Below are 22,575 nucleotides of genomic sequence, written 5' to 3' on the forward strand. Positions count from 1 at the left end.
AATATCTCTTGGATTCCTGATACACGATGCATGGTTGATCGCCCGACAACCGAGTGCTCGCCTGACAACCGAGCCAGCCATTCCGTGAGATCAGAGTCTTCGTGGTATAGGCTAGAACTAATGGCGGCATTCAAGAGAATCCGGAAGGTCTAACCTTGTCTGTGGTATTCTGAGTAGGATTCAATGATTGAATGACTGTGACGTGCTTCAAACTCCTGAGGGCGGGGCGTTAGTGACAGACGCAAAAGAATCACTAGATTCTATTCCGGCCTGATCGAGAACCGACAGATGGATAGCCATGCCGTGACAGGGTGCGTTGAACATTTCCACTGAGAGGATGGGAGGTAGCCATTGACAACGGTGAAACCCTTGCTTGAGCTTGCCATGGAAAGGAGTAAGAAAGATTGGATGAAGACAGTAGGAAAGCAGAGAGACGGAAGGAACCAGCATCTTCATACTCTTATCTGAAATTCCTACCAATGAATTACATAAGTATCTCTATCTTTATCTTTATGTTTTATTCGTATATCACCATACCCACATGAGTTTGCCTGACTAAGATTTACAAGGTGACCATAGCTTGCTTCATACCAACAATCTCTGTGGGATCGACCCTTACTCGCGTAAGGTTTATTACTTGGACGACCCAGTACACTTGCTGGTTAGTTGTGCGAAGTTGTGTTTATGCCATGGTATTGAACACCAAGTTTTTGGATTCATTACCGGGGATTATTTGAGTTGTGAAAAGTATTGATCACAATTTCGCACACCAAGACCTTAATTTTCAACCTTCATTAATTACCAATATGCTTTAAAAAGCTATTCCTTCAGTTTAGAAAAGGTTAACCGCCCAATCTCATAAATGGGCATTCAATTTGTTGTTATCACAACAAAAATCATGCATTATGCTGCTCAAGTTTTAAAAAATATGTAATTTGTTTTTATTATTTTCGTGCATGTTAATTACATTGTTAAAAAAAATTTGCTTTTTATAAGATGTCAACAATATTTTGTGTTGGTATGATAAAAAATATAAAATTAATTATAAAAACAATGATAGTATTGTATTCAAAATACATTAAAATAAATAGAAGTAGAGTTGTTCTTCATTTTGAGAGGAATTTATTATATATATTGAGAGAGTTAAAAAATTTATAAATGAATATAATGAATGTATAAAATACAGCGTTATACAAAATTTGTTGACATTTTGTAAAAAATTTCACTTATTATAAAATGTCAATAATATTTTGTGGTGGTACAAATAAAAAATATATAATTAATTATAAAAAGAATGATAGTATTGTGTTGAAAACACATTGAAATAAATAGAAGTAGAGTTACTCTTTATTTTGAGAGAGATTTATTCTATATATTGAGTATTTTAGGGCATAAATTTCTCAATTTTTTCTATCTCTCCGCACACATTTTGTCTCTTTCTCCTCGCATCTGGTTTTTGTGGTGGCTCGATGGTAGCTCGATGGCGTCAGAACAACAATGGCAATGGGTGACTAGTGGGTGACTCAATGGTGGTAGAAGGGTCCAGCTCCGACTGCAACACTGTTTTCCTCCTCCACGTGCAATAGCTTCAGTCTCCCTCTCGCGCACGACATGACAGTACTAAAAGCTAACAGCGACAGCGATGGTCGAAGCTATAGCGACAAGCCCAGCAACGACGAGGCATGGCGGCGACGGCACAGGCAGGATGCGACGCTTCTCTCTCTTCTCGACCCTTGTTCGACGATGCGCTCCCTCTCCTCTAGGTGCAACATAACGGCGCGGCGACAATGATGTCCATCGTCGCCGTCCTTCCTCTTCTCTTTCCTCTCTTTTTCTTCCTCCTCTATTGGTTCTCCCTCTTTCTTCTCTCTTTTTCATGTGTGCGTGTGTGGTGTTGTGTGTGTCTGTGTGTGGTGTTGTGTGTGTCTGTTGAGTGGGAGAAAATGGTTGGTGGCTAGAGTTTGGGTAAAGGAGGAAAGTGTGTGTTTTAGTGTAGTGAAAATTAGAATTTTAGTAAAAATTAGGTATAAAAGTAGTTTGATAATTTCAATAAAATTAGGAGTAATATAATAATTAATAACTAATTTTAATTCAACACAATTATTTTTAAAAAAATTATTTATTCATAAATTTACAAATTATTTTTTAAAGAAATATTCTAATTCAAGAATTAGAGATAATTAAATCAATTTTCTTTAAAATCACAAATAAAATTCAAAATTTAAATATTTAAATTAAAGCATATAAAATCTTCATTATTTCTCTATTATTAAATCTTTAAATCAATAATAAAAAATATCTAATTAATATAAAAATCTCTAAAAATAATATCTTGAATAAATAAAATAAGTCATAAATAATTTATTATTTACTTTTTAAAAATCTAAAATCTTACAACATTATCGTTGTTTTAGTATGAAAAACATTGTCGAATTGTAAGCCATCCGCTGCTATTAGCTACAACGACGTATTATATGTCTTAACCATAATTTTTGAGAATTACACTACTTTCAACCTAATATTAAAAAGAAATAGTTTTTCATTATGCACCACCCTTTATAGAAAAATTTTGCTTCTTATATTATCAAAAAGGCTAACTGAAATAAAGTTTATATTTCAAATAAAAATAATTTGAAAAATATAAATAAAAGATAAAATGTTAAATTTTTTAAAATCTAAAACGATAATTAAATATTAAATTATTCAAAAATATTAAATATCAAATTTTGTTTAAATTTTTGCAAAAATAATAAAAATTAAAACCTTTTCATCTTTAAAAATTAATAATTTATACCAAAAATGTTTTAAAAATGAAAATAAAATGTTGAAATGGAATTTTGTTTTTGAATTTTTCATGAATTTTATAAATAATTTTTTAAATATTTTTATAAATATTCGAATCAAATGTATATAGTTTATTCATTCGAATACATTAAAATCTATTTGTTACTGAATAGAAAAATATTTTTTATTATTATTTTTGTCGTTTTTTAAATTTTTAAAAATTATTTATTATTTGTATCTTTAAAATTATTTTTTAAAAAAATACTAAGTGGACAAATTATTTTTGCAATTAAATTCATTCAAATTTTTTTTTGTGTCTTTTTTTCTTCTCTTCATTCTTTTTTAACTAAAATTTTTAGTAATTATTTTTCACATATAAGTCTTTTACACATACAAATTTATACAAATTATTTATATTTACACGCCCTGCACGTTCTTTTTTTTTCTCTTCTCCTCCTGACACTGTCTTTTTCTTCTTCTTTTCCTTTTTTTGTTATTTTTCTTTTTGTTATCATCGTCACCAATACCACCACCACCACCACCTCCTCCTCCTTCTCCTCTTCCTTTTCTCATTGGACTTTTTTCTCCTTTTTTTTCCTCCTTCTCCTCCATCATGTTCATCATCATGATCATCATCGTTATAGCATCGTCGTCTTCTTATACGTATCGTCATTATCGTTATTTTCGATATTGTTATCGTTATCGTAGAAATTTTGCCGTATTGATGATGTTGCCTGATCCAAAATTTTTGCTATAGAATTTTCTCAATTTATGTAGTTCTAGCATATTTTGGACTAAAACTAAGACATTTAGGTGTATTGTTTAAAAATTTTTGATGAATTTATATTGATAAATTCTGCATAATTTAAAACTCTTCATTTTCCTTCTCCTAATTTTCCGTTGCTTCTTCTTCTTTTTCTTTTTTTTTTTTATCATCATCACCACCTTTTTTTTCTTATTCATCTTTGCTTTCTTATTTTATCTTCTCATGTTCCTTCTTGTTTTACTCCTTTTTAACAAGAATAAAAACAAAAAAATCAAACAAAGAAGAAGAAGAAACACATAATACTGCAAAATTATTTAGAAGATGATGAACTTACATTCATTCAATGCAACTAAAAGAAAGAAAAAATAAGAAAAAAAGAAGAAAAAAATGCAGCATTAGAGAAAATATTTTTGTATAGTTGCAACAAATTTCGAGATAAAACTAAGACATTTAGGTGTATTGTTTAAGAATTTTTGGTGGATTTGTACTGATAAATTCTGCATAATTCAAAACTCTTCCTCTTCCTCCACCTCATCTTCTGCTGTTTCTTCTTCTTCTTCTTTTTATCATCATCACCATCTTCTTTTTTTTTCTTATTCATCTTTTCTTTCATGTTTTACCTTTTCAAATTTCTTCTTATTTTAATATTTCTTAACAAGAATAAAAACAAAAAATTAAACAAAGAAGAAGAATAAATACATATTGCTACAAAATTACCTGAAAGAGGATGAACCTACATTCATTCAACTAAAAGAAAGAAAGAAATAAGGAAAAAAAAAAAGAAGAAAAAAACTGCAGCACTAGAGAAAAATATTTTTGTGTAATTGAAGCGAATTTTGGGGTAAAACTAAGACATTTAGGTGTATTGTTTAAGATTTTTTGATGGATTTATATTGATAAAATATGTATAATTTAAAATTTTTCCTCTTTCTCCTCCTCATCTTCTGTTGCTTCTTCTTGTTTTTCTTTTATCATCATCACTATCTTCTTCTTCTTTTTTTATTCATCTTTCCTTTCTTGTTTTACCTTTTCAAATTTCTTCTTGTCTTACTATTTCTTAACAAGAATAAAAACAAAAAAATCAAATAAAGAAGAAGAAGAAATACATAATGCTGTAAAATTACTTGGAAGATGATAAACTTACATTCATTCAACTAAAAGAAATAAGAAAAAAAGAAGAAAAAAATTGCAGTTTTACAGAAAATATTTTTGTGTAGTTGTAGCAAATTTTGGGGTAAAACTAAAACATTTAAGTGTATTATTTAAGATTTTTTGATGGATTTATGCTGACAAATTAAATTTTATATAATTCAAAGTTCTTCCTCTTTTTCCTCTTCCTCATCTTCTGCTGCTTCTTCTTATTTTTCTTTTATCATCATCACCATCTTCTTCTTTTTTTTTCTTATTCATCTTTTCTTTCTTGTTTTACCTTCTCAAGTTTTTTCTTGTTTTACTCTTTTTTAATAAGAATAAAAAAAATCAAACAAAGAAGAAGAAGAAGAAATACATAATACTGCAAAATTACTTAGAAGATAATGAACCTACATTCATTCAACTAAAAGAAAGAAAGAAATAAAGAAAAAAAGAAGAAAAAAATGCAGCATTAGAGAAACATTTTTGTGTAATTGCAGCAAATTTCGAGATAAAACTAAGATATTTAAGTGTATTGTTTAAGAATTTTCGTTAAATTTGTACTGATAAAGTCTAAATAATTCAAAACTTTTTCTCTTTCTCCTCCTCATCTTCTGCTGTATTTTATTCATCTTTTTTTTTCTTGTTTTACCTTCTAAAAAATATACATAGTATTGCAAAATCAATAGAAAGTGGAGGAGGAAAAAAGTGCAACAACAACAGTAGCAATAAAAAAACGACGAAGAGGATGAAATATGCGAAGAAGAAGGAGGAATGCAAAGAAAAAGGAGAAAAAACGTAAAGAAAAAGGAAAAGAAAAAGGAGGAGAAGGAAGAACGCGAGATACAAACGAGATACAAACATTTGAGGAAGAATATCGTAATTTCACGTGCGCATTATGAAAATAAATTTTATTGGATTAGAGTTAACTTATATAAATTTATATGTCAAAAAAATTTATATGTATAACATGTCTCAATTTTTAGTTATAGAGTCTTAAATTATTGAACTGACTTAATTTAATTTAATTTTTAAAATAATTTGGCTACGTAATATTACCGTATTTGTTCAGCTATATAAATTCTAATGCTAATGCTGGATTTACGTTTAGGGTTATTTAATTTTAATTTATCATTAAGAAAGTTCGTCGTGTCTATCACTGTGTATGTGTTGCACTCATGCATGCTTTATTTTTGGCTTCATTATTCAAGTAGAAATAGTTTCACTGTCAAAAAACGTGAATCATGCTTGATCTTTAATATTTTATTATTATGAAGTATTGTATTAACCATGGTCTAAAAATCGAACCGGTTTAGTCGGTTCAATTGGAAAAATCAGGAATCGATCACCTAATTGATCTGGATAACGTCGAAAACCAACTGGCAAAGAACCGATAAAAAATCGGTCAAATCGGCGATTAACCGACAAATCGAAAGAACCATTCGATTTTTTGGCGGTTGTATGATTTGCAACTTGAGATGCCAAACGACGTCGTTTTGGCTTTAAAAAAAAAAAAAAAGAGAAAGGCATACGCGTTACCCACTAGGCCACTAACACTAATCTCCCCTTTCCCCTTTCCAAGTGCATTCAGCGGCCATTCACCCACCAAGGCCACCATTGCCACCAAGTTCCAGATTTCAGAAACCACCAAGCCACCCACAGCCATCCACAGCAGCCGCGACCATCACCGCGTTCTGCTTCTCGCTGAGCCCGCCTCTTCGTCGCCGAGCTTGCCGAGCCCGCCTCTTCATTCGCCACCCACAGCCATCCACAGAAGCCGTGACCACCACCGCGTTCTGCTTCTCACTGAGCCCGCCTCCTCGTCGCCGAACGTCGCCGAGCTCGCTGAGCCTGCCTCCTCATTCACCGGTAAAACTCTGTTCTTGTCTTCTTGATTTATTTGCTGCCTTCTGGGCTTCTGGGTTCTGATCTTGATTTATGAGCTCACCTGCTCAATGCTTGAACTTGCTTCCTTCTGAATTCTGATAATGATTTATGAGTTCTATGCTTCTTGATTTTGATTTTCTGAGGTTCTGATCTTGATTTATGAGTTCGCCTGTTCTATGCTGCCTTCTTGATTTTTGTTTTTGATTTTCTGAGGTTATTTTGATTGCTGTTTCATTATTTTTATGATTGTTGTTTTTGATTTTGAATATGTTTTGCTACTTCTGTTTGCTGCTTCATGATGAATATTTTTTGCTGCTTCAGAATATGTTTGCTGTTTTATTATTTTCATGATTGCTATGTTTTTATTTTGAATATGTTTTGCTGCTTCTGTTTGCTGCTTCATGATGAATATTTTTTGTTGCTTCTGAATATATTTGCTGTTTCATTATTTTCATCATTGCTGTTTTTTATTTTGAATATGTTTTGCTGCTTCTATTTGCTGCTTCATGATGAATATTTTTTGTTGCTTCTGAATATGTTTGCTGTTTCATTATTTTCATGGTTTAGTGAAGTTATTTTCTGGTCTTTGATTTTCTGATTGTTAATTTGTTATAGATGGAACAATCACAAAGTAACCCACAGCCACAAGATAATGCTGTTCAAGATTCTCAAACTGGTTCATCCAGAGGTAAATCTGATCCAGCTTGGCAGTATTTTACAGTGAAGTATGACAAAAATAACAAGGCTCAATATACATGTGTTTTCTGCTTGAATACTTATAATGGAGGGGGGATATATAGAATGAAATATCATCTTACAAAAATTCCTGGACAAATTAAAGTTTGTAACAAAGTAACTAAAGATGTTGAACTTCAATTCAAAAGGCTTTTGGAGGAAAACAAAAAAATAAGGCAGAAAAAAGAAAATTTACAGCTGATTGTTATGATATGGAAAGTAAAACACAAGCGGAAGAAGAGGGTGAAGTGCCTAATCCTGTACAACCTCCGGCTCTTGCAACAATGGGAGACAAAGGAAAGAGAAGAGCGATTACTGCTACTTCAATTGGAAGTTATTTTAAGGAACGGACTACGACAGGCTCTCAACCAACTTTGAAAAGTGTCTTGGCCAGTAAACAAGTTGTGCACAAGGTTAAGTTGGGGCTTGCAAGATGGATCATTGATGCACGGATTTCATTCAATGCAATTCAATTACCTTACTTTCAACCTGCCTTGGACGGCGTTGCTGCAATTGGACCTGGTTTCAAGGGACCGTCGTATGATGAAATGAGAGTTCATTTGCTGGCCGATCTTAAGAAGGAGTGTCAGTTGCTTGTTGAAGGTTATAGGAGCTCGTGGAAAAGGATTGGTTGTACACTGATGGCAGATGGCTGGACTGATCAAAGGCAGCATACGTTAATTAATTTTCTAGTTTATTATCCTGCTGGTATGTCATTTGTTAAGTCTGTTGATGCTTCTGATATGATAAAACTGCCGATATCTTGTTTAAATTGTTTGCTGAGGTTATTGAGTGGGTTGGGTCTAGTAACATTGTGCATGTTGGTTACTGATAATGCTGCAAATTATGTATCTGCTGGAAAACTCATTCATGAAAAGTATCCAAACATTTTTTGGTCTCCTTGTGCTGCTCATTGCATCAATCTTATCTTGAAAGACATAGCAAGTCTTCCTCACATAGCTGACCTTGCCTCTCGTACTTCAAAAGTGACTGTTTTTGTTTACAATCATATGATTTTCTTGTCATGGCTTAGAAAAAGAAAAGAGTGGAAAGAAAATGTTCGACCATGAGTAACATGTTTTGCTACTATTTTTATTACTTTGAAAAGTATATATGATCATAAAGAAGACTTGCAATCATTGGTGGTGGACAAATATTTCACTTCTCATAAATTATCCAAGAGTGTCAATGGGAAGATGGTTAGTTCAATTATCTTGGATAGTAAGTTTTGGGAGGATTGTTTTACTACTGTTATGCTTGTTGGTCCTCTTATGAAGTTATTGAGGCTTGTTGATGCTGATGAGAAACCTTCTCTGGGTATCGTGTATGAGGGCATGCAAAGAGCCAAAATTGCTATCAAGACAATGTTTAGAAATAGGAAATCTACATACACACCTTATACAAGTATCTTGAAAATGCGGTGGGATAAGCATTTGAAGCGTGACCTCTATGCAGTAGCATACTTTTTGAATCCAGATTTCTTCTATAGTGAGGGGTTTATTGAGAAGGCAAATATCTTGAGGTCTTTGCTTGATTTATTTGATATTGAAACTCTTTGCGATAACTCAGTTGCCGCAATGCAAGAGATACAGTTGTATCAAGATCGAAAAGGAAGTTTTGGAAGGGAAAGTGCATTGAAAGCAATTAAGAGACTTGAACCTGGTAAGTTATTATATTTCTATGTTCAATTTACTTTGAATATTTTTTAAATATTGAATGAGAATTGATGGCTGACTTTCATATTCTGGTAGGTGAATAGTGGAGGCTACACGGTGGGAGTGCTCCTAACTTGCAAAAAATGGCAATTCGTCTTCTTTATCAAACATCTTTATCATCCGGCTGTGAGAAGAACTGGAGCCTCTTTGAACAAATCCATTCAAAGAGGAGGAACCGATTAGAGCATCAAAGGCTAAGTGACATTGTTTATATCACTTATAATCTACGCCTTCAATCTAGAATGCATCGCAAGAAGAAGAATTATGATCCAATTGACATTCAAAGCATTGACACAGTAGATTTTTGGGTAATGCCGGATGAAGATGATCCTGAATTTACTAATGGAGACATCGAAGGCATTGAAAATTTAATTTATACGGATAATGCTATGCCTTCATATCCTAAAGGTGATTGAAATAGTAAAACTTGTTTCATTTCCTCTCAATATCTGATGTAAAGTTGTAACTTTAATTTTTTTTTGTTTTCTATTTTATTTTATTAGATGGAGGAGATGTGGAACTTGATGTGGATTTGTCTAATGTTGCTGATTCTTCAAATACAGCTTCTTTTGGTGGTACTTCTGATGATGGTGGTTTTGAATTACCTGTTTATGATAGAGATGTTGGAACACTTAATGATAATTATGATTTTTGATGAGTTGCACCTTTGATTAGTTGAAAACTTGCTAGTAATTGTTTCTTTTGAATGTAGAACATTATGGGTTTGTCATTATGTACGTTATTTTTATTTAGTTATAAACTTTGATTTTTGAAGTTATTTGTGAACTTCTAATATTAAGTAATGGATAATTTATTATGTGAAATATTAAATTTTATTAAGTTAGAAATTATTGAATTTATATACTTAAGATTATTTTAAATTTTTTAATAATTTTATTTAATATTTAATTAAATCGGTTGAACCCTAATCGAACCAGTGAACCATTGAACCAGTGACCTCATCGGTTTATTGACAAGTCCGATTCTCGCAACCTTCATGATAACTAATAAAAATTTATATTTTAATATTAAAATGATAATTATATATTAAAAGGATAATTAGATAATAAATTAGAACTCTCATCATTATTCTTAAAAATAATAAAATATAGTTTTATAGATTATATATGATAAATAGTATTTAAAAAAAAATTATAGAAAAATATTACTCATATCTTCACTATGTTCCTTTTAAGTTTTAACTTTTATATTATAAAAAATTAAATATATATTTAGATAATTTTTTTGTCTTAGATATATTAACTTTTGGTTCAATTATCTGTTGATTTTACTAAATTTTTAATTAGGTTTTTATATTTTTTAATTAAATTTTTATATTATTTTTAATTTTGTAATTAGATCTTTTTTAATTTAAAAATATTAGAATTAACTAAATATTTTTCTGTAAATTGAATATATCTATAATTAAATAATTAAATTTTTAATTATATATTTTTTAAGAAAAATATGCTAATAATTTTAATATTTTTTACATGAAAAAGATTTAATTATAAAATTAAAAGTAATATAGTTAGATATCCAATTAAAAAAAATTATAAAACTTAATTATAAATTTGGTAAAACTATAAATACTAATAGAATAATTAAACCCTACTTTTTTTAACGAATCTAAAAAATGAAAACGTAATTTAATAACTTAATTTGGGATCTGACCTAATTCAACATAGAACTAGGAATGTAATTTGAAGTGTTGTCAATTAATACTCAAATTGAAGTGTAATTTTATATCATTATATCATTATATATAAAATTAGGATATATTTTTTCTCGATTTAATAGTCAAAATTATTTCTGAAAGATATTTCAATTTTTATTTTGGTCTTCAAAAGATAAAATTAATTGAAATCGTCCTCGAAAGATACACGATTTAGTCACGTTAGTCTTTTCGTCAGTTGGATGATGACGTGTCACGTTAAGTGCCACGTGGCATGATGACGTCGTGGGTTAATGTCACGTGTCACAAGATGATTGGTTGACATGTCAAAAAAAATTAAAAAAATTATATAAGGACTAATTTGATTAATTTTTAAAGTTTTAGAGATGAAAATGACTTACGTTTAAACTTTCAAGAATTATTTTAATTATAAATAACTTTTTTACATGTCAAGTGACACATGGTTCTGACATGTCAACCAATCATCTTGTGACACGTGGTAATAACCCACCATGTCATCATGCCACGTGGTACTTAACATGACACATCATTATCCAACTTACGGAATGACTAACATGACCAAATCATGTATCTTTTGACAACAATTTCAATTAATTTTTTCTATCAACGATCAAAATAAAGATTAAAATATCTTTTAGAACAATTTTACCTATTAACTTTTTTTTTTCAAAATAATAATCTAGATATGAGGTACCGGTAGTCTGGTCTACGACCAATTAAAGTATGACCGTAGAAGCCGGAGTTATTCTTAAATGATGCAAATGGGTATTATTTTTTGAACTTCTTAATTATAATATTCTAACCATGCAGAAATTAAGGAATCTCTTATCAACTATGCGACATACACTCCGAGGAAAAAATTAAAAATATCCTCCTCGACCATTTTTAGGCTAATTTTTTTTTTTATGGAAATAGAAGTGGTGATATATTTTAACATTGTAATTTTTGGTATTTTTAAAATTGTGGAAGTACATAAATCGGATGGTCCGATTTCTGTATCTCAAATTTTTTAATTTTTTTAACACAAATCGGATGGTTCGATTTGTGTACCTCTCACAAATTGGACGATCCGATTTCTGTACCTCTATAAATTGGACAGTTCGACTTGTGTACTTCTAAAAATCAGACGGTCTAATTTCTCTACGTGTAATAAATCGGACGATCCGATTTCTGTTTTTCTAGTTAAACGACTCCACATTTGAGTATAACACCTCAACAATTCACATTTTAAAAAAACACCACTATCACTCCAATATTAAAAATAAAAAATTTCCATTTTTAAGATCTTTAAAAATGATGTTTTTTGACACTCGGAATATTCAATGATTTTTGGTTTTGTTAACTTTTGCTTTTTCCATGCCTTCTCTACACTATTTTATTTGTTCCTGCACGCTTAGCTTTTTTATAAGAAACTAAAAATTGGCCTACCAGTTAAATATTGCACATTTTGCACTCTGAGGGCATGGTTTTCTTTTCTATGCAATGCCCTTACCTCTTTTGTCTTCCTTGTCATTTCAAGGTAGAGAGAGTTCTTCGACCAGCAAACACCACCATCATTTCCTGTGAGGACTGTGTGTTGATCACCGTACACGTGTCCAATATGGTTCGTGATTGAACTTGAGCCTTGATCCTGTGAGTAGAAGAGATGGGTGTGTTTTGGAGATTATGCTGATTACGTGCAGGCTACGCACAAAGGAAATGGGAAAATGGAGGACCCATGTGGTTGTGGGGCCAGAGCAAGAAATGAAACTATTAAAGAAAAGAAGGGACAATGATAACGAAGATGGATTTTTTACTGTTATAAAATAAAAAAATCTATATTATTTTCAAATAAAATTATTTTTATTTTACTTTTGAAGATTCATTCTTTTTGGCGTTAGGGGCAAGTTTGCTATTTTTTTCGGCAAACCTTGTCATGTTTCCGTCGGTAAATTTTAAGTAGCTTCCTAAATAAAATTTTATCGAAATTAATTGGAACCAAAATTATTATTAGTAACTCATTTTTTTTATTTTAATTTTTTGTTCATTCTATATAATGTCTGAAATTTTATTATTTTCCATTTATTATAATAGTAAAATAGTTTGTGATTAAAAGGGATCTATCGTATTTAGTTCTGCTCAACCAATATTTGTGTATATGTCATCTGAAATCGAAAGTCTAACAATATTAAAAAAAATTGATATTGCATGCCAACAATATACGAAAAGAGTGAAAAAAAATCTATTACAGATATCCATCCGTAGAAGACAACACTTTATTTTATAAAAGGTATATCATATATTATAATTGTTATTATTATTTTATTTTTTTTTATTTGATGATGGTTTTGATAAGATTTTATGTTTTTTGTGAATTAGGTATCAATTATGTGGTGACGATGACATACGTCTTATTAGGGTCTGGCATAATAGTTGGACAAATATCCATCTGTTGGAATTATTTATTTTTCTAGTCGACTTTGGTAAAGGAACTTCTGCGAATATTGTTGATGATACCCTTTTAAGTGAGGGCAACTAGAAGAAATATTAGAAGGACGATGGTTGACCTAAATATGCCACCTGAAAGTAGTCAAGAAGGGTCAAATGTCAAAGATTCTAATAATAGTATGATACAAGTTGATGCTAAAAGTCATGAGGGTTCTGGTATTAGAGACACAACGATGGATTCCTATCAAGTTAACCTTGACGACAGTGAAGATACTGAGGCTGAACCAACGAAAATTCTGGATGAAGAGGAGAAATAGATGAACTACTACAGTAATACACAAATCGTACCACATTCTGCCATTTTTCGACCATATGATCAGTTGAATCACTTTTCACATTGAATCTCGAGGCAATGATTTCAGATTATTTATTTAGTCAAAGAGGCTTCAAGGATAATCCCACCAATAAGTTTGAAATTGGATTACAGTGTGAAAACAAGGAGGAAATTATTATGGTAATTAAAGTATGTTGTACAGTACATCCAATTTAGGTCTGGTTGTCAATGGAACATACACATATCTTATTACCAAAAGTAAAAAAAATGGGAGATGAGGAGATACAGTGATCCTCATTCTTTCATACAAAGATCAATGGGTCAGGACCATGTAAAGTTAAACTCAAAGGTAATTGTTCAACATATATTCACAATGGTTAAAGTAAAAAAAATCTTAACGAAGATAGAAGAGGAAAATAAAATAAAGATAATAGAAAGTTTCCAAAATCCCTTATATGACTTATGAATGACATTGTAAAAATTTAAGATGGCAAATGGCTGGTTCGACCTATTTAATTGGCTCATCTAAGTCTGTGAATTTAAATAGATTTTTTATTAGATAAGTCAATTATCACAATTAGAAAATGGCTTAATACAGACATAGTTACAAATAGATTTGGTCTATATTATAGACAATTTTTGGTTACCGATGAAATTACCGACAGATTTTGTCGCTCTGTAAAAACCTCGTCAGAAACTATTTACCGACGAATTTTTTTCCGTCAGAAAATTACAGACAAATTTTTACCAATTACCGATAGATTTTTTTTCGGTAAATTCTCCCCCTCCATTTCCCTGAAACGTCGAACTTTTCGACAAATTTTTCGTCGGTAATTAGAGACATTTTTCGACGAATTTTCTGTCAGTAATTAGAGCCATATGTTCGACCGATTTTATGTCGGTAATTTGAGCCTTGGAATACCATCCTAAATTCTGAATACAGATAGAAAATCTGTCTGTAAATCTGTTAGTAAGATAAAATAGATTTTTTTAGATTTTTTTATTGCAAAATAAACCCGTTTTCATAAAAAATAAATATAAATTTAAACAAGTTAATCGTATTATCAAATTAAAAGAAAAATACTATAAACAAGCAAGTCAATATAATTCAAAACATAAACAAAGTATATTGATACATCAACTATAATAATAAGTAACCATACATCAACAAAGTGTATTGATACATCAATTATGATTCAAGATATAAACTCAGTGTATTGTTTAACTATACTACATCGAAAACAAAAGAAGATTCTATTTTTCAATGTTCCGCAGCTCATTGGCAGCATGCAGAAATCTTACAACTGATTCAATATAGTACAAGAGCTTATATTATGCAGAATAGACCCTACAAGATGGTTGTTGGCAATATTCTTGAACATAAGAAACAGGAGAAACTTAATACAACTGACACACAAAGAAGTGATTCTTTTTTTTCTTTTGAAATAAGAATGAATCATATTCACAATTCAAAAAGGTGTTCAAGTTTTTCAATCTCATTAGGAATTCTAACCACCAGTTGATTGTCATTTAATTGCTTACAATAACAAATTAGTTTTAAATAATTACATGTAGTGAAAAGAGGACCAAGATTATACAATCAGAAATAGACTCACAGGTAGCTCAATTTCGACATGTTGCCAAGTTCTGTAGGTATTGGACCAGTAAACTTGTTTCCATGAAGGTACCTGTATAGTTAACGTGCTCATGATAGAACAAATAGTGAAGCAATTTCAATCTTCTTTTAAAACTATGAATTTTGATAACATCTTTCCTTTTATTATAATGAAAATCTAGTTTGATTACATAATCTTTAAGAAATTTAGTTATAAGTGTGAATTGGGTTTGATTATATTATTTATAAATGTTGATTATATTGGCTGACTATGTGTGCATAGAAAAGATATAATAGTGCGTTGACAGAGAAACCAGTTGCTATCCAATAAATAGCGTATAGTTAACCTATATCACAATCCAAGTTAAACTGCCATCTACTAGATACAAAGTTCTAGCACACTAAGCCAATTGATGAATACTATCCTCAAAAAGTAATCACGAATTAAGCAATTAGGGAAATCAAACAATTAATAGTGTTCAAAGGCACTTACTACTTCCACACAGGTGGGAGTTTCTTGGTCTTCTTGTAGTAACGAGCAATATTTAAAGTAAGTTAGTAACTAATGTCCATTTTAATTCAAATTTACTCAAAAGCAGTAAGTAAACAACAATTCAGATTGTCACTACCTTAGGGACAGGGGGTGGTTTGGTGCTGCATGCTTTAGTAGGGTCTTTGCAGAGATATTTGTACAACGAATCGGTATCAGGTTTTGAATTATATAAATATTCAGCAACATCTGTATCCAAATACCCTATAACCTGAAAATTTGAAAACAATAATTCATAATATAATTTTCCATTTTAGAACCAAAAGAAACCATGGTGTGCAATCTATTTGCGACAATCAAATGCACCGAGCAAAAATCACACAAAGTTCTATACCTCCTGACACACTTGCTCGATTGTCTTGCACTTAGAATTGCATTGTCCTTCAGAGTCATGCTTAACTAACTGTAAACAATAAAAGAAAGTTTCAAAATCATCAAATAAAGTAGTACCATAGAATCATCAAAAGCAATAGCTACATCATCTACATTTACATCTTCTTCCTCTGTAAAAGTATTATTTTGTCTCTAAATATCTTGCTATTTGTTGCAATCCATAGACACCAAATTGATGCAAAAATATAATTCTCCATACCTCACTTGTGCTATTAGAACTTTTGAGGCCCATCTAAGATTGACACCTAACCTATACAGGGTACTCTTCTTCTTGTGTTAATTGGTCAGTGCTTCTCATAACTGCAACAATCACAAACAATTGCAACATCAATTTAAAAAACACTTTTTAAAATGTCATTTACAAAAGAGATAGTAGTATCAGCATTAAAGCAAGCTTATACAAACAAAATCACTTGTAATTAAAATGCGAATAATGAAAATTTAATCTAAGAATAAAAATATCCGCCAAGTTACTTTACCTTCACAATAGATCAAAATGCAAATCCCATTTCTCCTCATTCATTTTGTTCTAATGCGTCAGAAATTCTAATTATAGTATCCACTATTCAGATAGGCCAAAAAGAGGTGTTGGAGATGCAAACTAGACATATGATTGCTTTCCACCATTAAGGTTCTAATTATTAGGAAGATAAGTATAAAGGAGACATCTTAAAGTTTGCCAATCTAATATCAGTACTGAAAGATAAATAAACCTTATAAGGGATGTGTCTATATAATATCCACTAAGGAAAAAAGCTTGTACTTACAAAGGATTGATTAAGGTTATGAAGTACTAAACAAGTATACTATATATGCTGCATTATTCTATATGGTCCATGTATATTAAAAAAATGGTTATCACTTACCATAACACACCTTATCAGAAAATAGGTGAAACAAATAGCTGTGATAGATCCAAACTGCAATATAATGTCACAACTAAATTGATATGAAAAAATTCTTCTGAGATTCACTTATTAAATGAGTAATTTATATATCACAAATTAAGGCTTAAGCCTTAATTTGTTGTGATTTAAGAAATAATTACAAGTATTCAAATGAGACAAGTATTCAAATAAGACAATGCAGAAACCTTACCTTCCTCCATATAGCAAGAAGCCTAATGCATTAATAAATGACACAATCGAGGAAAAGAAAAATCTCACTTTAAAAAATGTATATGCATAAACCAACCAACCATTCATACAAAAAGCTAACCTGCAATAAATATCTTTCCAATGAATATCACAAGTGTTATCATCTATTCAAAGGTATATCTAAATACAAACCTGAACACACAATCACATTTTAGTATACATTTCTTTTAACACAAAAATTGAAAAAGTATTTTACTAGCTTCAAATAATTATGCGAAAAATACTTGAAAATAATAGAATGAGATAGGTACCTACTTGAATAAAATACAAGGCACTATTTATTGAAATATAAACTATCTTGAGCTAGGAAAGATAGATGTATGGATGGCTAAGAAATCTTTTGTGTGGTGTTTGCCAAAACTGTGACCAAAAGATGGATGGTAACAATAAGAAACTTTTATCTTTGTCCATATGTATAGCTTCAAGTTTTGTTCTTTCTTCTTATGGACATACATAATGGCATTGAGACACATATAGAGTAGTAGTAAATAGCACTAACTTGTTACCAAAAGAAGCATGCAACTTAGTGATGATGGCTTCCTCTTCAATAGAGATGTTTTCTCTTTTAAGATCAGCTCTCAAATAGTTAATCCATCTCAATTTGCGACCCTCATGAAGAAGAAGAAAAAGAATAAGAGTCTGATGATGAAACAAATGAAAAAAATAATAGAGATAGAAGCATGCATACTAGCATTCTTAGGCAAAGCCCTTTAAGAACCTTCTCCATTGGCTTGAATGTAGTTGGTCAAGATTTGATCCTCCTCTTTTGTCCAGCAGCCTTTCTTGAGTCCCAGCTTGTCACAACAAGAGCCCTTCCCATCTTTCTATGGCTCCTGCAACTACAATAATAATATAATGAAATTGAAATTATACCAATTGAGGATAGGGAGAATAGCTAAATCGGAAATAAGTAACAACAAATAATGTGGTGGCTAAGGTTTAAAACATAAAAAATGTGAAAAATGTTGGATTTTATTATTATTAAAATTGGATTTTACAATTTTCAAAACGGTACACCTGGACCCTAAAATAGAAACATAGATAAAAATAATGTTATTTGAAACATTAGAAAATATTATTTAATTTGAAACACAATTACAAATTTTTTAATTATATGAACTTATTTGAAAATTGAGTAAAGTGTAATCAAATCAAATATTATTCTATCGTATATATGCAGGAGGATTTAAGTAGAGACAAGTTTGCTTTGGTTAGCTTTATCATCAGTAACAAAATTTGCCTTTCTTCTAATGGTTTTATCATCAATAGAAAAATTGCAGGTGATTCATTAGTAAGACATATGGAATAGAAGAATTGCAGCTAATAGAGCTCTAAGCAGATCACTAAGTTCAACTCTTGTAAAGCATAATCCATAATCGTATTCTCTTAGAAGGATCACTATCACATTACAGCAAGAAGCAGCAGCAAAAGAAAAAAGATAGTGCAGTGAAAGGAAACACCAAAAATTAAAAGACCATGAGGAAAAAAGTTTCAACAATAAATTTTAAATTAAACTAATTATTAAAATCAGAAAAAATCTAACTAAACCTAATCTAATCAAAACCTAAAAATCCACTCATCAGAAAATAAATCTAACTAAACTAATTACTAAAATCAAACTAACTAAACAAAATTAATTAAACTTAAAAAAATTAAAAGAATTTAAAAACCAAAACCTGGAAGCATTGAATGGAGGATATGATGGCTACGGCGTTGAGAAGATGTGCGAGCCAAAACTGAGTGGGGATAAATGGAGAGAAAGAGAGGCGCGGCGGCGGTGGGGACAGATGCTGCTACAGGTGGCGCCGGTGTGCTGGAGCTCACCTAAGACGAAGAGAACATGAACTTTAGCTTGATTTGTGCTGTGAACGAGAAAGAACAAGAGAGACAGGGGTTGTGTTCTACTGGTTCAGTGTTTAAATGAGAGGAGAAGAAGGAGAAGGTAGCTGCAGCGATTAGGGTGGCCGGCGGTGGAGCTGTGAGTGAGGAAAGGAGAAGAAGAAGCTCGTGCGACGGAGAAGCTCATTGAAGGAGAGAGGAACAAGTCCTTTGATTTGGGACTTTTTGTGTGTGTGAAAGGAGCTTGATAGGGTGGGGTGAAGTAGGTTTAAATTAAAATTTTTCAACGGAATATTTTATATTACAGACAGATTTTTTGTTTGTAATAATTTAATAAAACGTAGTGTTTTTATCCATTTAATTACAGACAGATTTTCTATCGGTAATCATTTCCCACAAAAAAAAGTTAAATTTTTTGACAGAATTATCGACGGATTCTCTTTTTCGTTTGTAATTTATGCTAATTCATTTTTTTTGTTTTCGACAAAAACTTTCTCGCAAATTCTATCTGTATTTCCGTGGAATAAAATCCATCGGAAATATTCGTCTATAATAACTAATTTTCTAGTAGTATATATATTTAATATATGAAAAAGTGATATTTTTTTCTATTCTATTTATAAAATATATATTTTTTTCGTGTAAGAGTCAAATAACATGTGTTTTAATTTATTTAATTAAAATACTTTTTAATATATTTTTATATATAAATTAGTGATAATTATTTTGTTCTAGAAAAAGAAATAATAATATAAAATATATACTTGTTATTAGTGTAATATTTTCTATTTTTAATATTTTAACTTGTTATAAAAATATTTAATTCAAAATTTTTTATATTGAGCAATAAAAAATATTAAAAATAATTAAAACTTATTACATTAATAGTACTATATATTTATATTATTAATATTATTATAGTAGTAAAAATAATAATATAAAATAAATTTATTCATATAATATATTTTATTTATTTTTAATTTTTTATCATTAATCATGAACTACATAAAAAATTTAGATTAAATGTTTTTATAAAAAGTTAAAATATTTTATATTATGTAGTAGTAATAATAATAATAATAATAATAATAATAATAATAATAATAAATATTTATTGTTAAAGTAATAAGTTTTATTTCTTTTTAAAATTTTATCATTAAACATGAAATATATAAAAAATTTTAAATTAAATATGAGTAAAGTATCGTTTTTCTCCCCAACGTTTGGGGTAAGTTCTAAAGTTGTCCCTAACGTTTCAATCGTCTTATTTAAGTCTTTACATTTTAAAATTGACTCAATGTTGTCCTGCCGTTAGGATCCGTTAACAGAATTGACGACGGGACAAAATTATGACGATTTTGAAACGTTAGGGACTTAGATAGGACAAAAATATTTGGGACAAAAACGATACATAAAAATAAATTTTAATTTAATTTTATCTTTCAATAATATTAATTTTTTTCTGTACATAGTATTTAATTATTTTTTAATTACATCTAAATAAATTATATTTAATTACATTACTTTTATTTTAAATAAATTTATTTTTTTATAATTTTAAAGAATTTTTATATATTAGAGACAAAAGGTATAATTTATATTTTATATATATATATATATATATAAGTTTATATACTAATCATTCTACAAACATTTCATGATAACTAAAAATCTTTAAGAGTAAAATTATAAAAAAATTTTAATTTATTTAAAATGAAAGTAATATGATTAAGTATAATTTATTTAGATGCGATTAAAAAATAATTGAATACTACGTATAGTAAAAATTTGATATTATTGAAGGATAAAATTAAAATTTATTTCTATGTATCATTTTTGTCTCCAACGTTTTCATCCTATTTAAGTCCCTAACGTTTCAAAATCGTCTCAATTTTGTCCTGCCGTCAATTCTGTTAATGGATCCCTAATGGCAGGACAACATTGAGTCAGTTTTGAAACGTTAGGGACTTAAATAGGATGATTGAAATGTTAGGAATAACTTTAGAGCTTATCCCAAACATTAGGAGCAAAAACGATACTTTACTCTATTAAATATTTTGTAACAAGTTAAAATATTAAAATAAATTAAATTTATTATAGTAATAATAAATATTATATATATATATATATATATATATATAATTGTAATAATTATTAAAGAGTATTTTAGTCAAATGGACTAAAGTGTATGTTATTTAATTATTACAAGTGTACATTTTAAAAATAAAGAGGAGAAAAATATCATTTACATATCATGCAGTAGAGGAAAATACTCCCCTCTATATAAGTATATATTTTATACTATTATTTCTTTTTTTTTAAAATAATAAAATAATTATTACTAATTTATATATAAAAATAATTATTAAAGAGTATTTTAATTGAATTGATTAAAATGTATTGTTATTTAATTTTTGTAACAGAGAAAAATATATATTTTATAAATAAAAATGAGTGGAATGTCATTTAGACATTTTATAAAAAAAGAATTTTTTTCAAATATATATAGACTTTTAAAGTAAAAGTTTGAGACTAAAATGACCTATTATGTTTATTTTTTATCTTTTTTTATCTAAATAGGTCATTTTAACTAAAAAAAATTAATTTTGAATTAAAATATTAACTTTAGGCTAAATTTTTTTATCTTTTTAATAGTTTATTGGATGAAAAGTTGAGATATTTTTGTTAGTATTTAATATATTTGAAATTAAATTGTTAAAAAAATTGTTAAAATCACTTAAAAAAATTAAACAGGCTAAACAATTAGGGATGACTATGAGTAAGTTAGAGTAGGATTTGGAGTAGGGGTGTAATCGGCTCGGTTTGGTTCGGTTTTGGACCGAAAACTAACCGAACTGACCTGATCGGTTTTGGAGTCAATTCTAATTCTACTCGTAAATTGGAATTTTTATATAAATTCAATCCTAACCTACCTGCTAGTTGACATTTTTAGATATCTCATTTTTATAGGTTTGCTTTTAAAATTAAATATCCATTATTTAAATAGTTAAATGGACTAATTTGATGAACTCAGTACATTTTAACAGTCCTATTAACGTGTAACTAGCATAATTTGCAAATGATATTTTTGTTTTGCTTAAATAAATTAAAACAACTTAATATTTCCCAAATCAAATTAAACAAACATTATGTGTAGGAGAAGAATCAGGTAAATTTATTATAATTAAAAAAAAAACATAGGGTGGATCTCCCCGATTTATGTGATAATCAGGTGAATTTTCTCCAATTTTATTTCTAACCGTTCCTGCCGCACTTGATTTTTGTACCCCTCTCACTATAAAAACCATTTGATGCATTCAACAATTTTACTCACCAAATTTCTCCATTTTTATCTTATTTTCATTTCTACTATCTTGTCATTGTTATGAGTAAAGCAAAATGTCTCAAGTACTGTTTATGTTAATTCATTACAAGGGAGAAAATTTAAGATGTTAAAAAAGATCTATCATATTTAATCTATTGAACCAATGTTTGTATTTCTTCCAATTAAAATGTATTGCTTAACAAGTTTGAAAATTTTCTTTC

The 22,575-nt window shown here is 29.4% G+C and overlaps 3 protein-coding genes across 23 annotated transcripts; 2 read left to right on the forward strand and 1 right to left on the reverse strand.

Moving 5' to 3' along the window:
* Positions 1 to 6,278: 6,278 nt before the first annotated feature.
* On the forward strand, positions 6,279 to 9,805 carry LOC140184317 (uncharacterized). The gene is made up of 4 exons (XM_072234681.1): positions 6,279 to 6,550; positions 7,184 to 8,965; positions 9,055 to 9,426; positions 9,522 to 9,805. The coding sequence occupies exons 3-4, from the start codon at positions 9,102 to 9,104 to the stop codon at positions 9,671 to 9,673; spliced, it is 477 nt and encodes a 158-aa protein (XP_072090782.1). The 5' UTR covers positions 6,279 to 6,550; positions 7,184 to 8,965; positions 9,055 to 9,101; the 3' UTR covers positions 9,674 to 9,805.
* On the forward strand, positions 7,516 to 8,373 carry LOC140184135 (uncharacterized). Its single transcript, XM_072234427.1, has one exon. It carries the CDS (start codon positions 7,516 to 7,518, stop codon positions 8,371 to 8,373), a length of 858 nt encoding a protein of 285 aa, XP_072090528.1.
* A 3,321-nt stretch (positions 9,806 to 13,126) lies between the features above and the next one.
* On the reverse strand, positions 13,127 to 19,271 carry LOC112796821 (uncharacterized). Of its 21 annotated transcripts, none has more exons than XM_072235603.1 (9): positions 19,096 to 19,271; positions 18,867 to 19,014; positions 17,697 to 18,029; positions 16,900 to 16,953; positions 16,233 to 16,333; positions 15,975 to 16,043; positions 15,720 to 15,851; positions 15,092 to 15,163; positions 14,323 to 14,439 (listed from the first exon to the last, which is right to left on the reverse strand). In XM_072235603.1, exons 5-9 carry the CDS (start codon positions 16,263 to 16,265, stop codon positions 14,338 to 14,340), a joined length of 408 nt encoding a protein of 135 aa, XP_072091704.1. In that variant the 5' UTR covers positions 16,266 to 16,333; positions 16,900 to 16,953; positions 17,697 to 18,029; positions 18,867 to 19,014; positions 19,096 to 19,271; the 3' UTR covers positions 14,323 to 14,337. The 21 variants fall into 21 exon arrangements, with proteins under 21 accessions (XP_072091710.1, XP_072091709.1, XP_072091708.1 ...); XM_072235606.1 differs by having other exon boundaries at positions 16,910 to 16,953; positions 17,690 to 17,799; positions 17,879 to 18,023; positions 18,867 to 19,271; XM_072235604.1 differs by having other exon boundaries at positions 17,690 to 17,799; positions 17,879 to 18,023; positions 18,867 to 19,271.
* Between the last annotated feature and the right edge of the window lie 3,304 nt (positions 19,272 to 22,575).

Source organism: Arachis hypogaea, chromosome 4 (assembly GCF_003086295.3).
Source record: "Arachis hypogaea cultivar Tifrunner chromosome 4, arahy.Tifrunner.gnm2.J5K5, whole genome shotgun sequence".
NCBI lineage: Eukaryota > Viridiplantae > Streptophyta > Magnoliopsida > Fabales > Fabaceae > Arachis > Arachis hypogaea.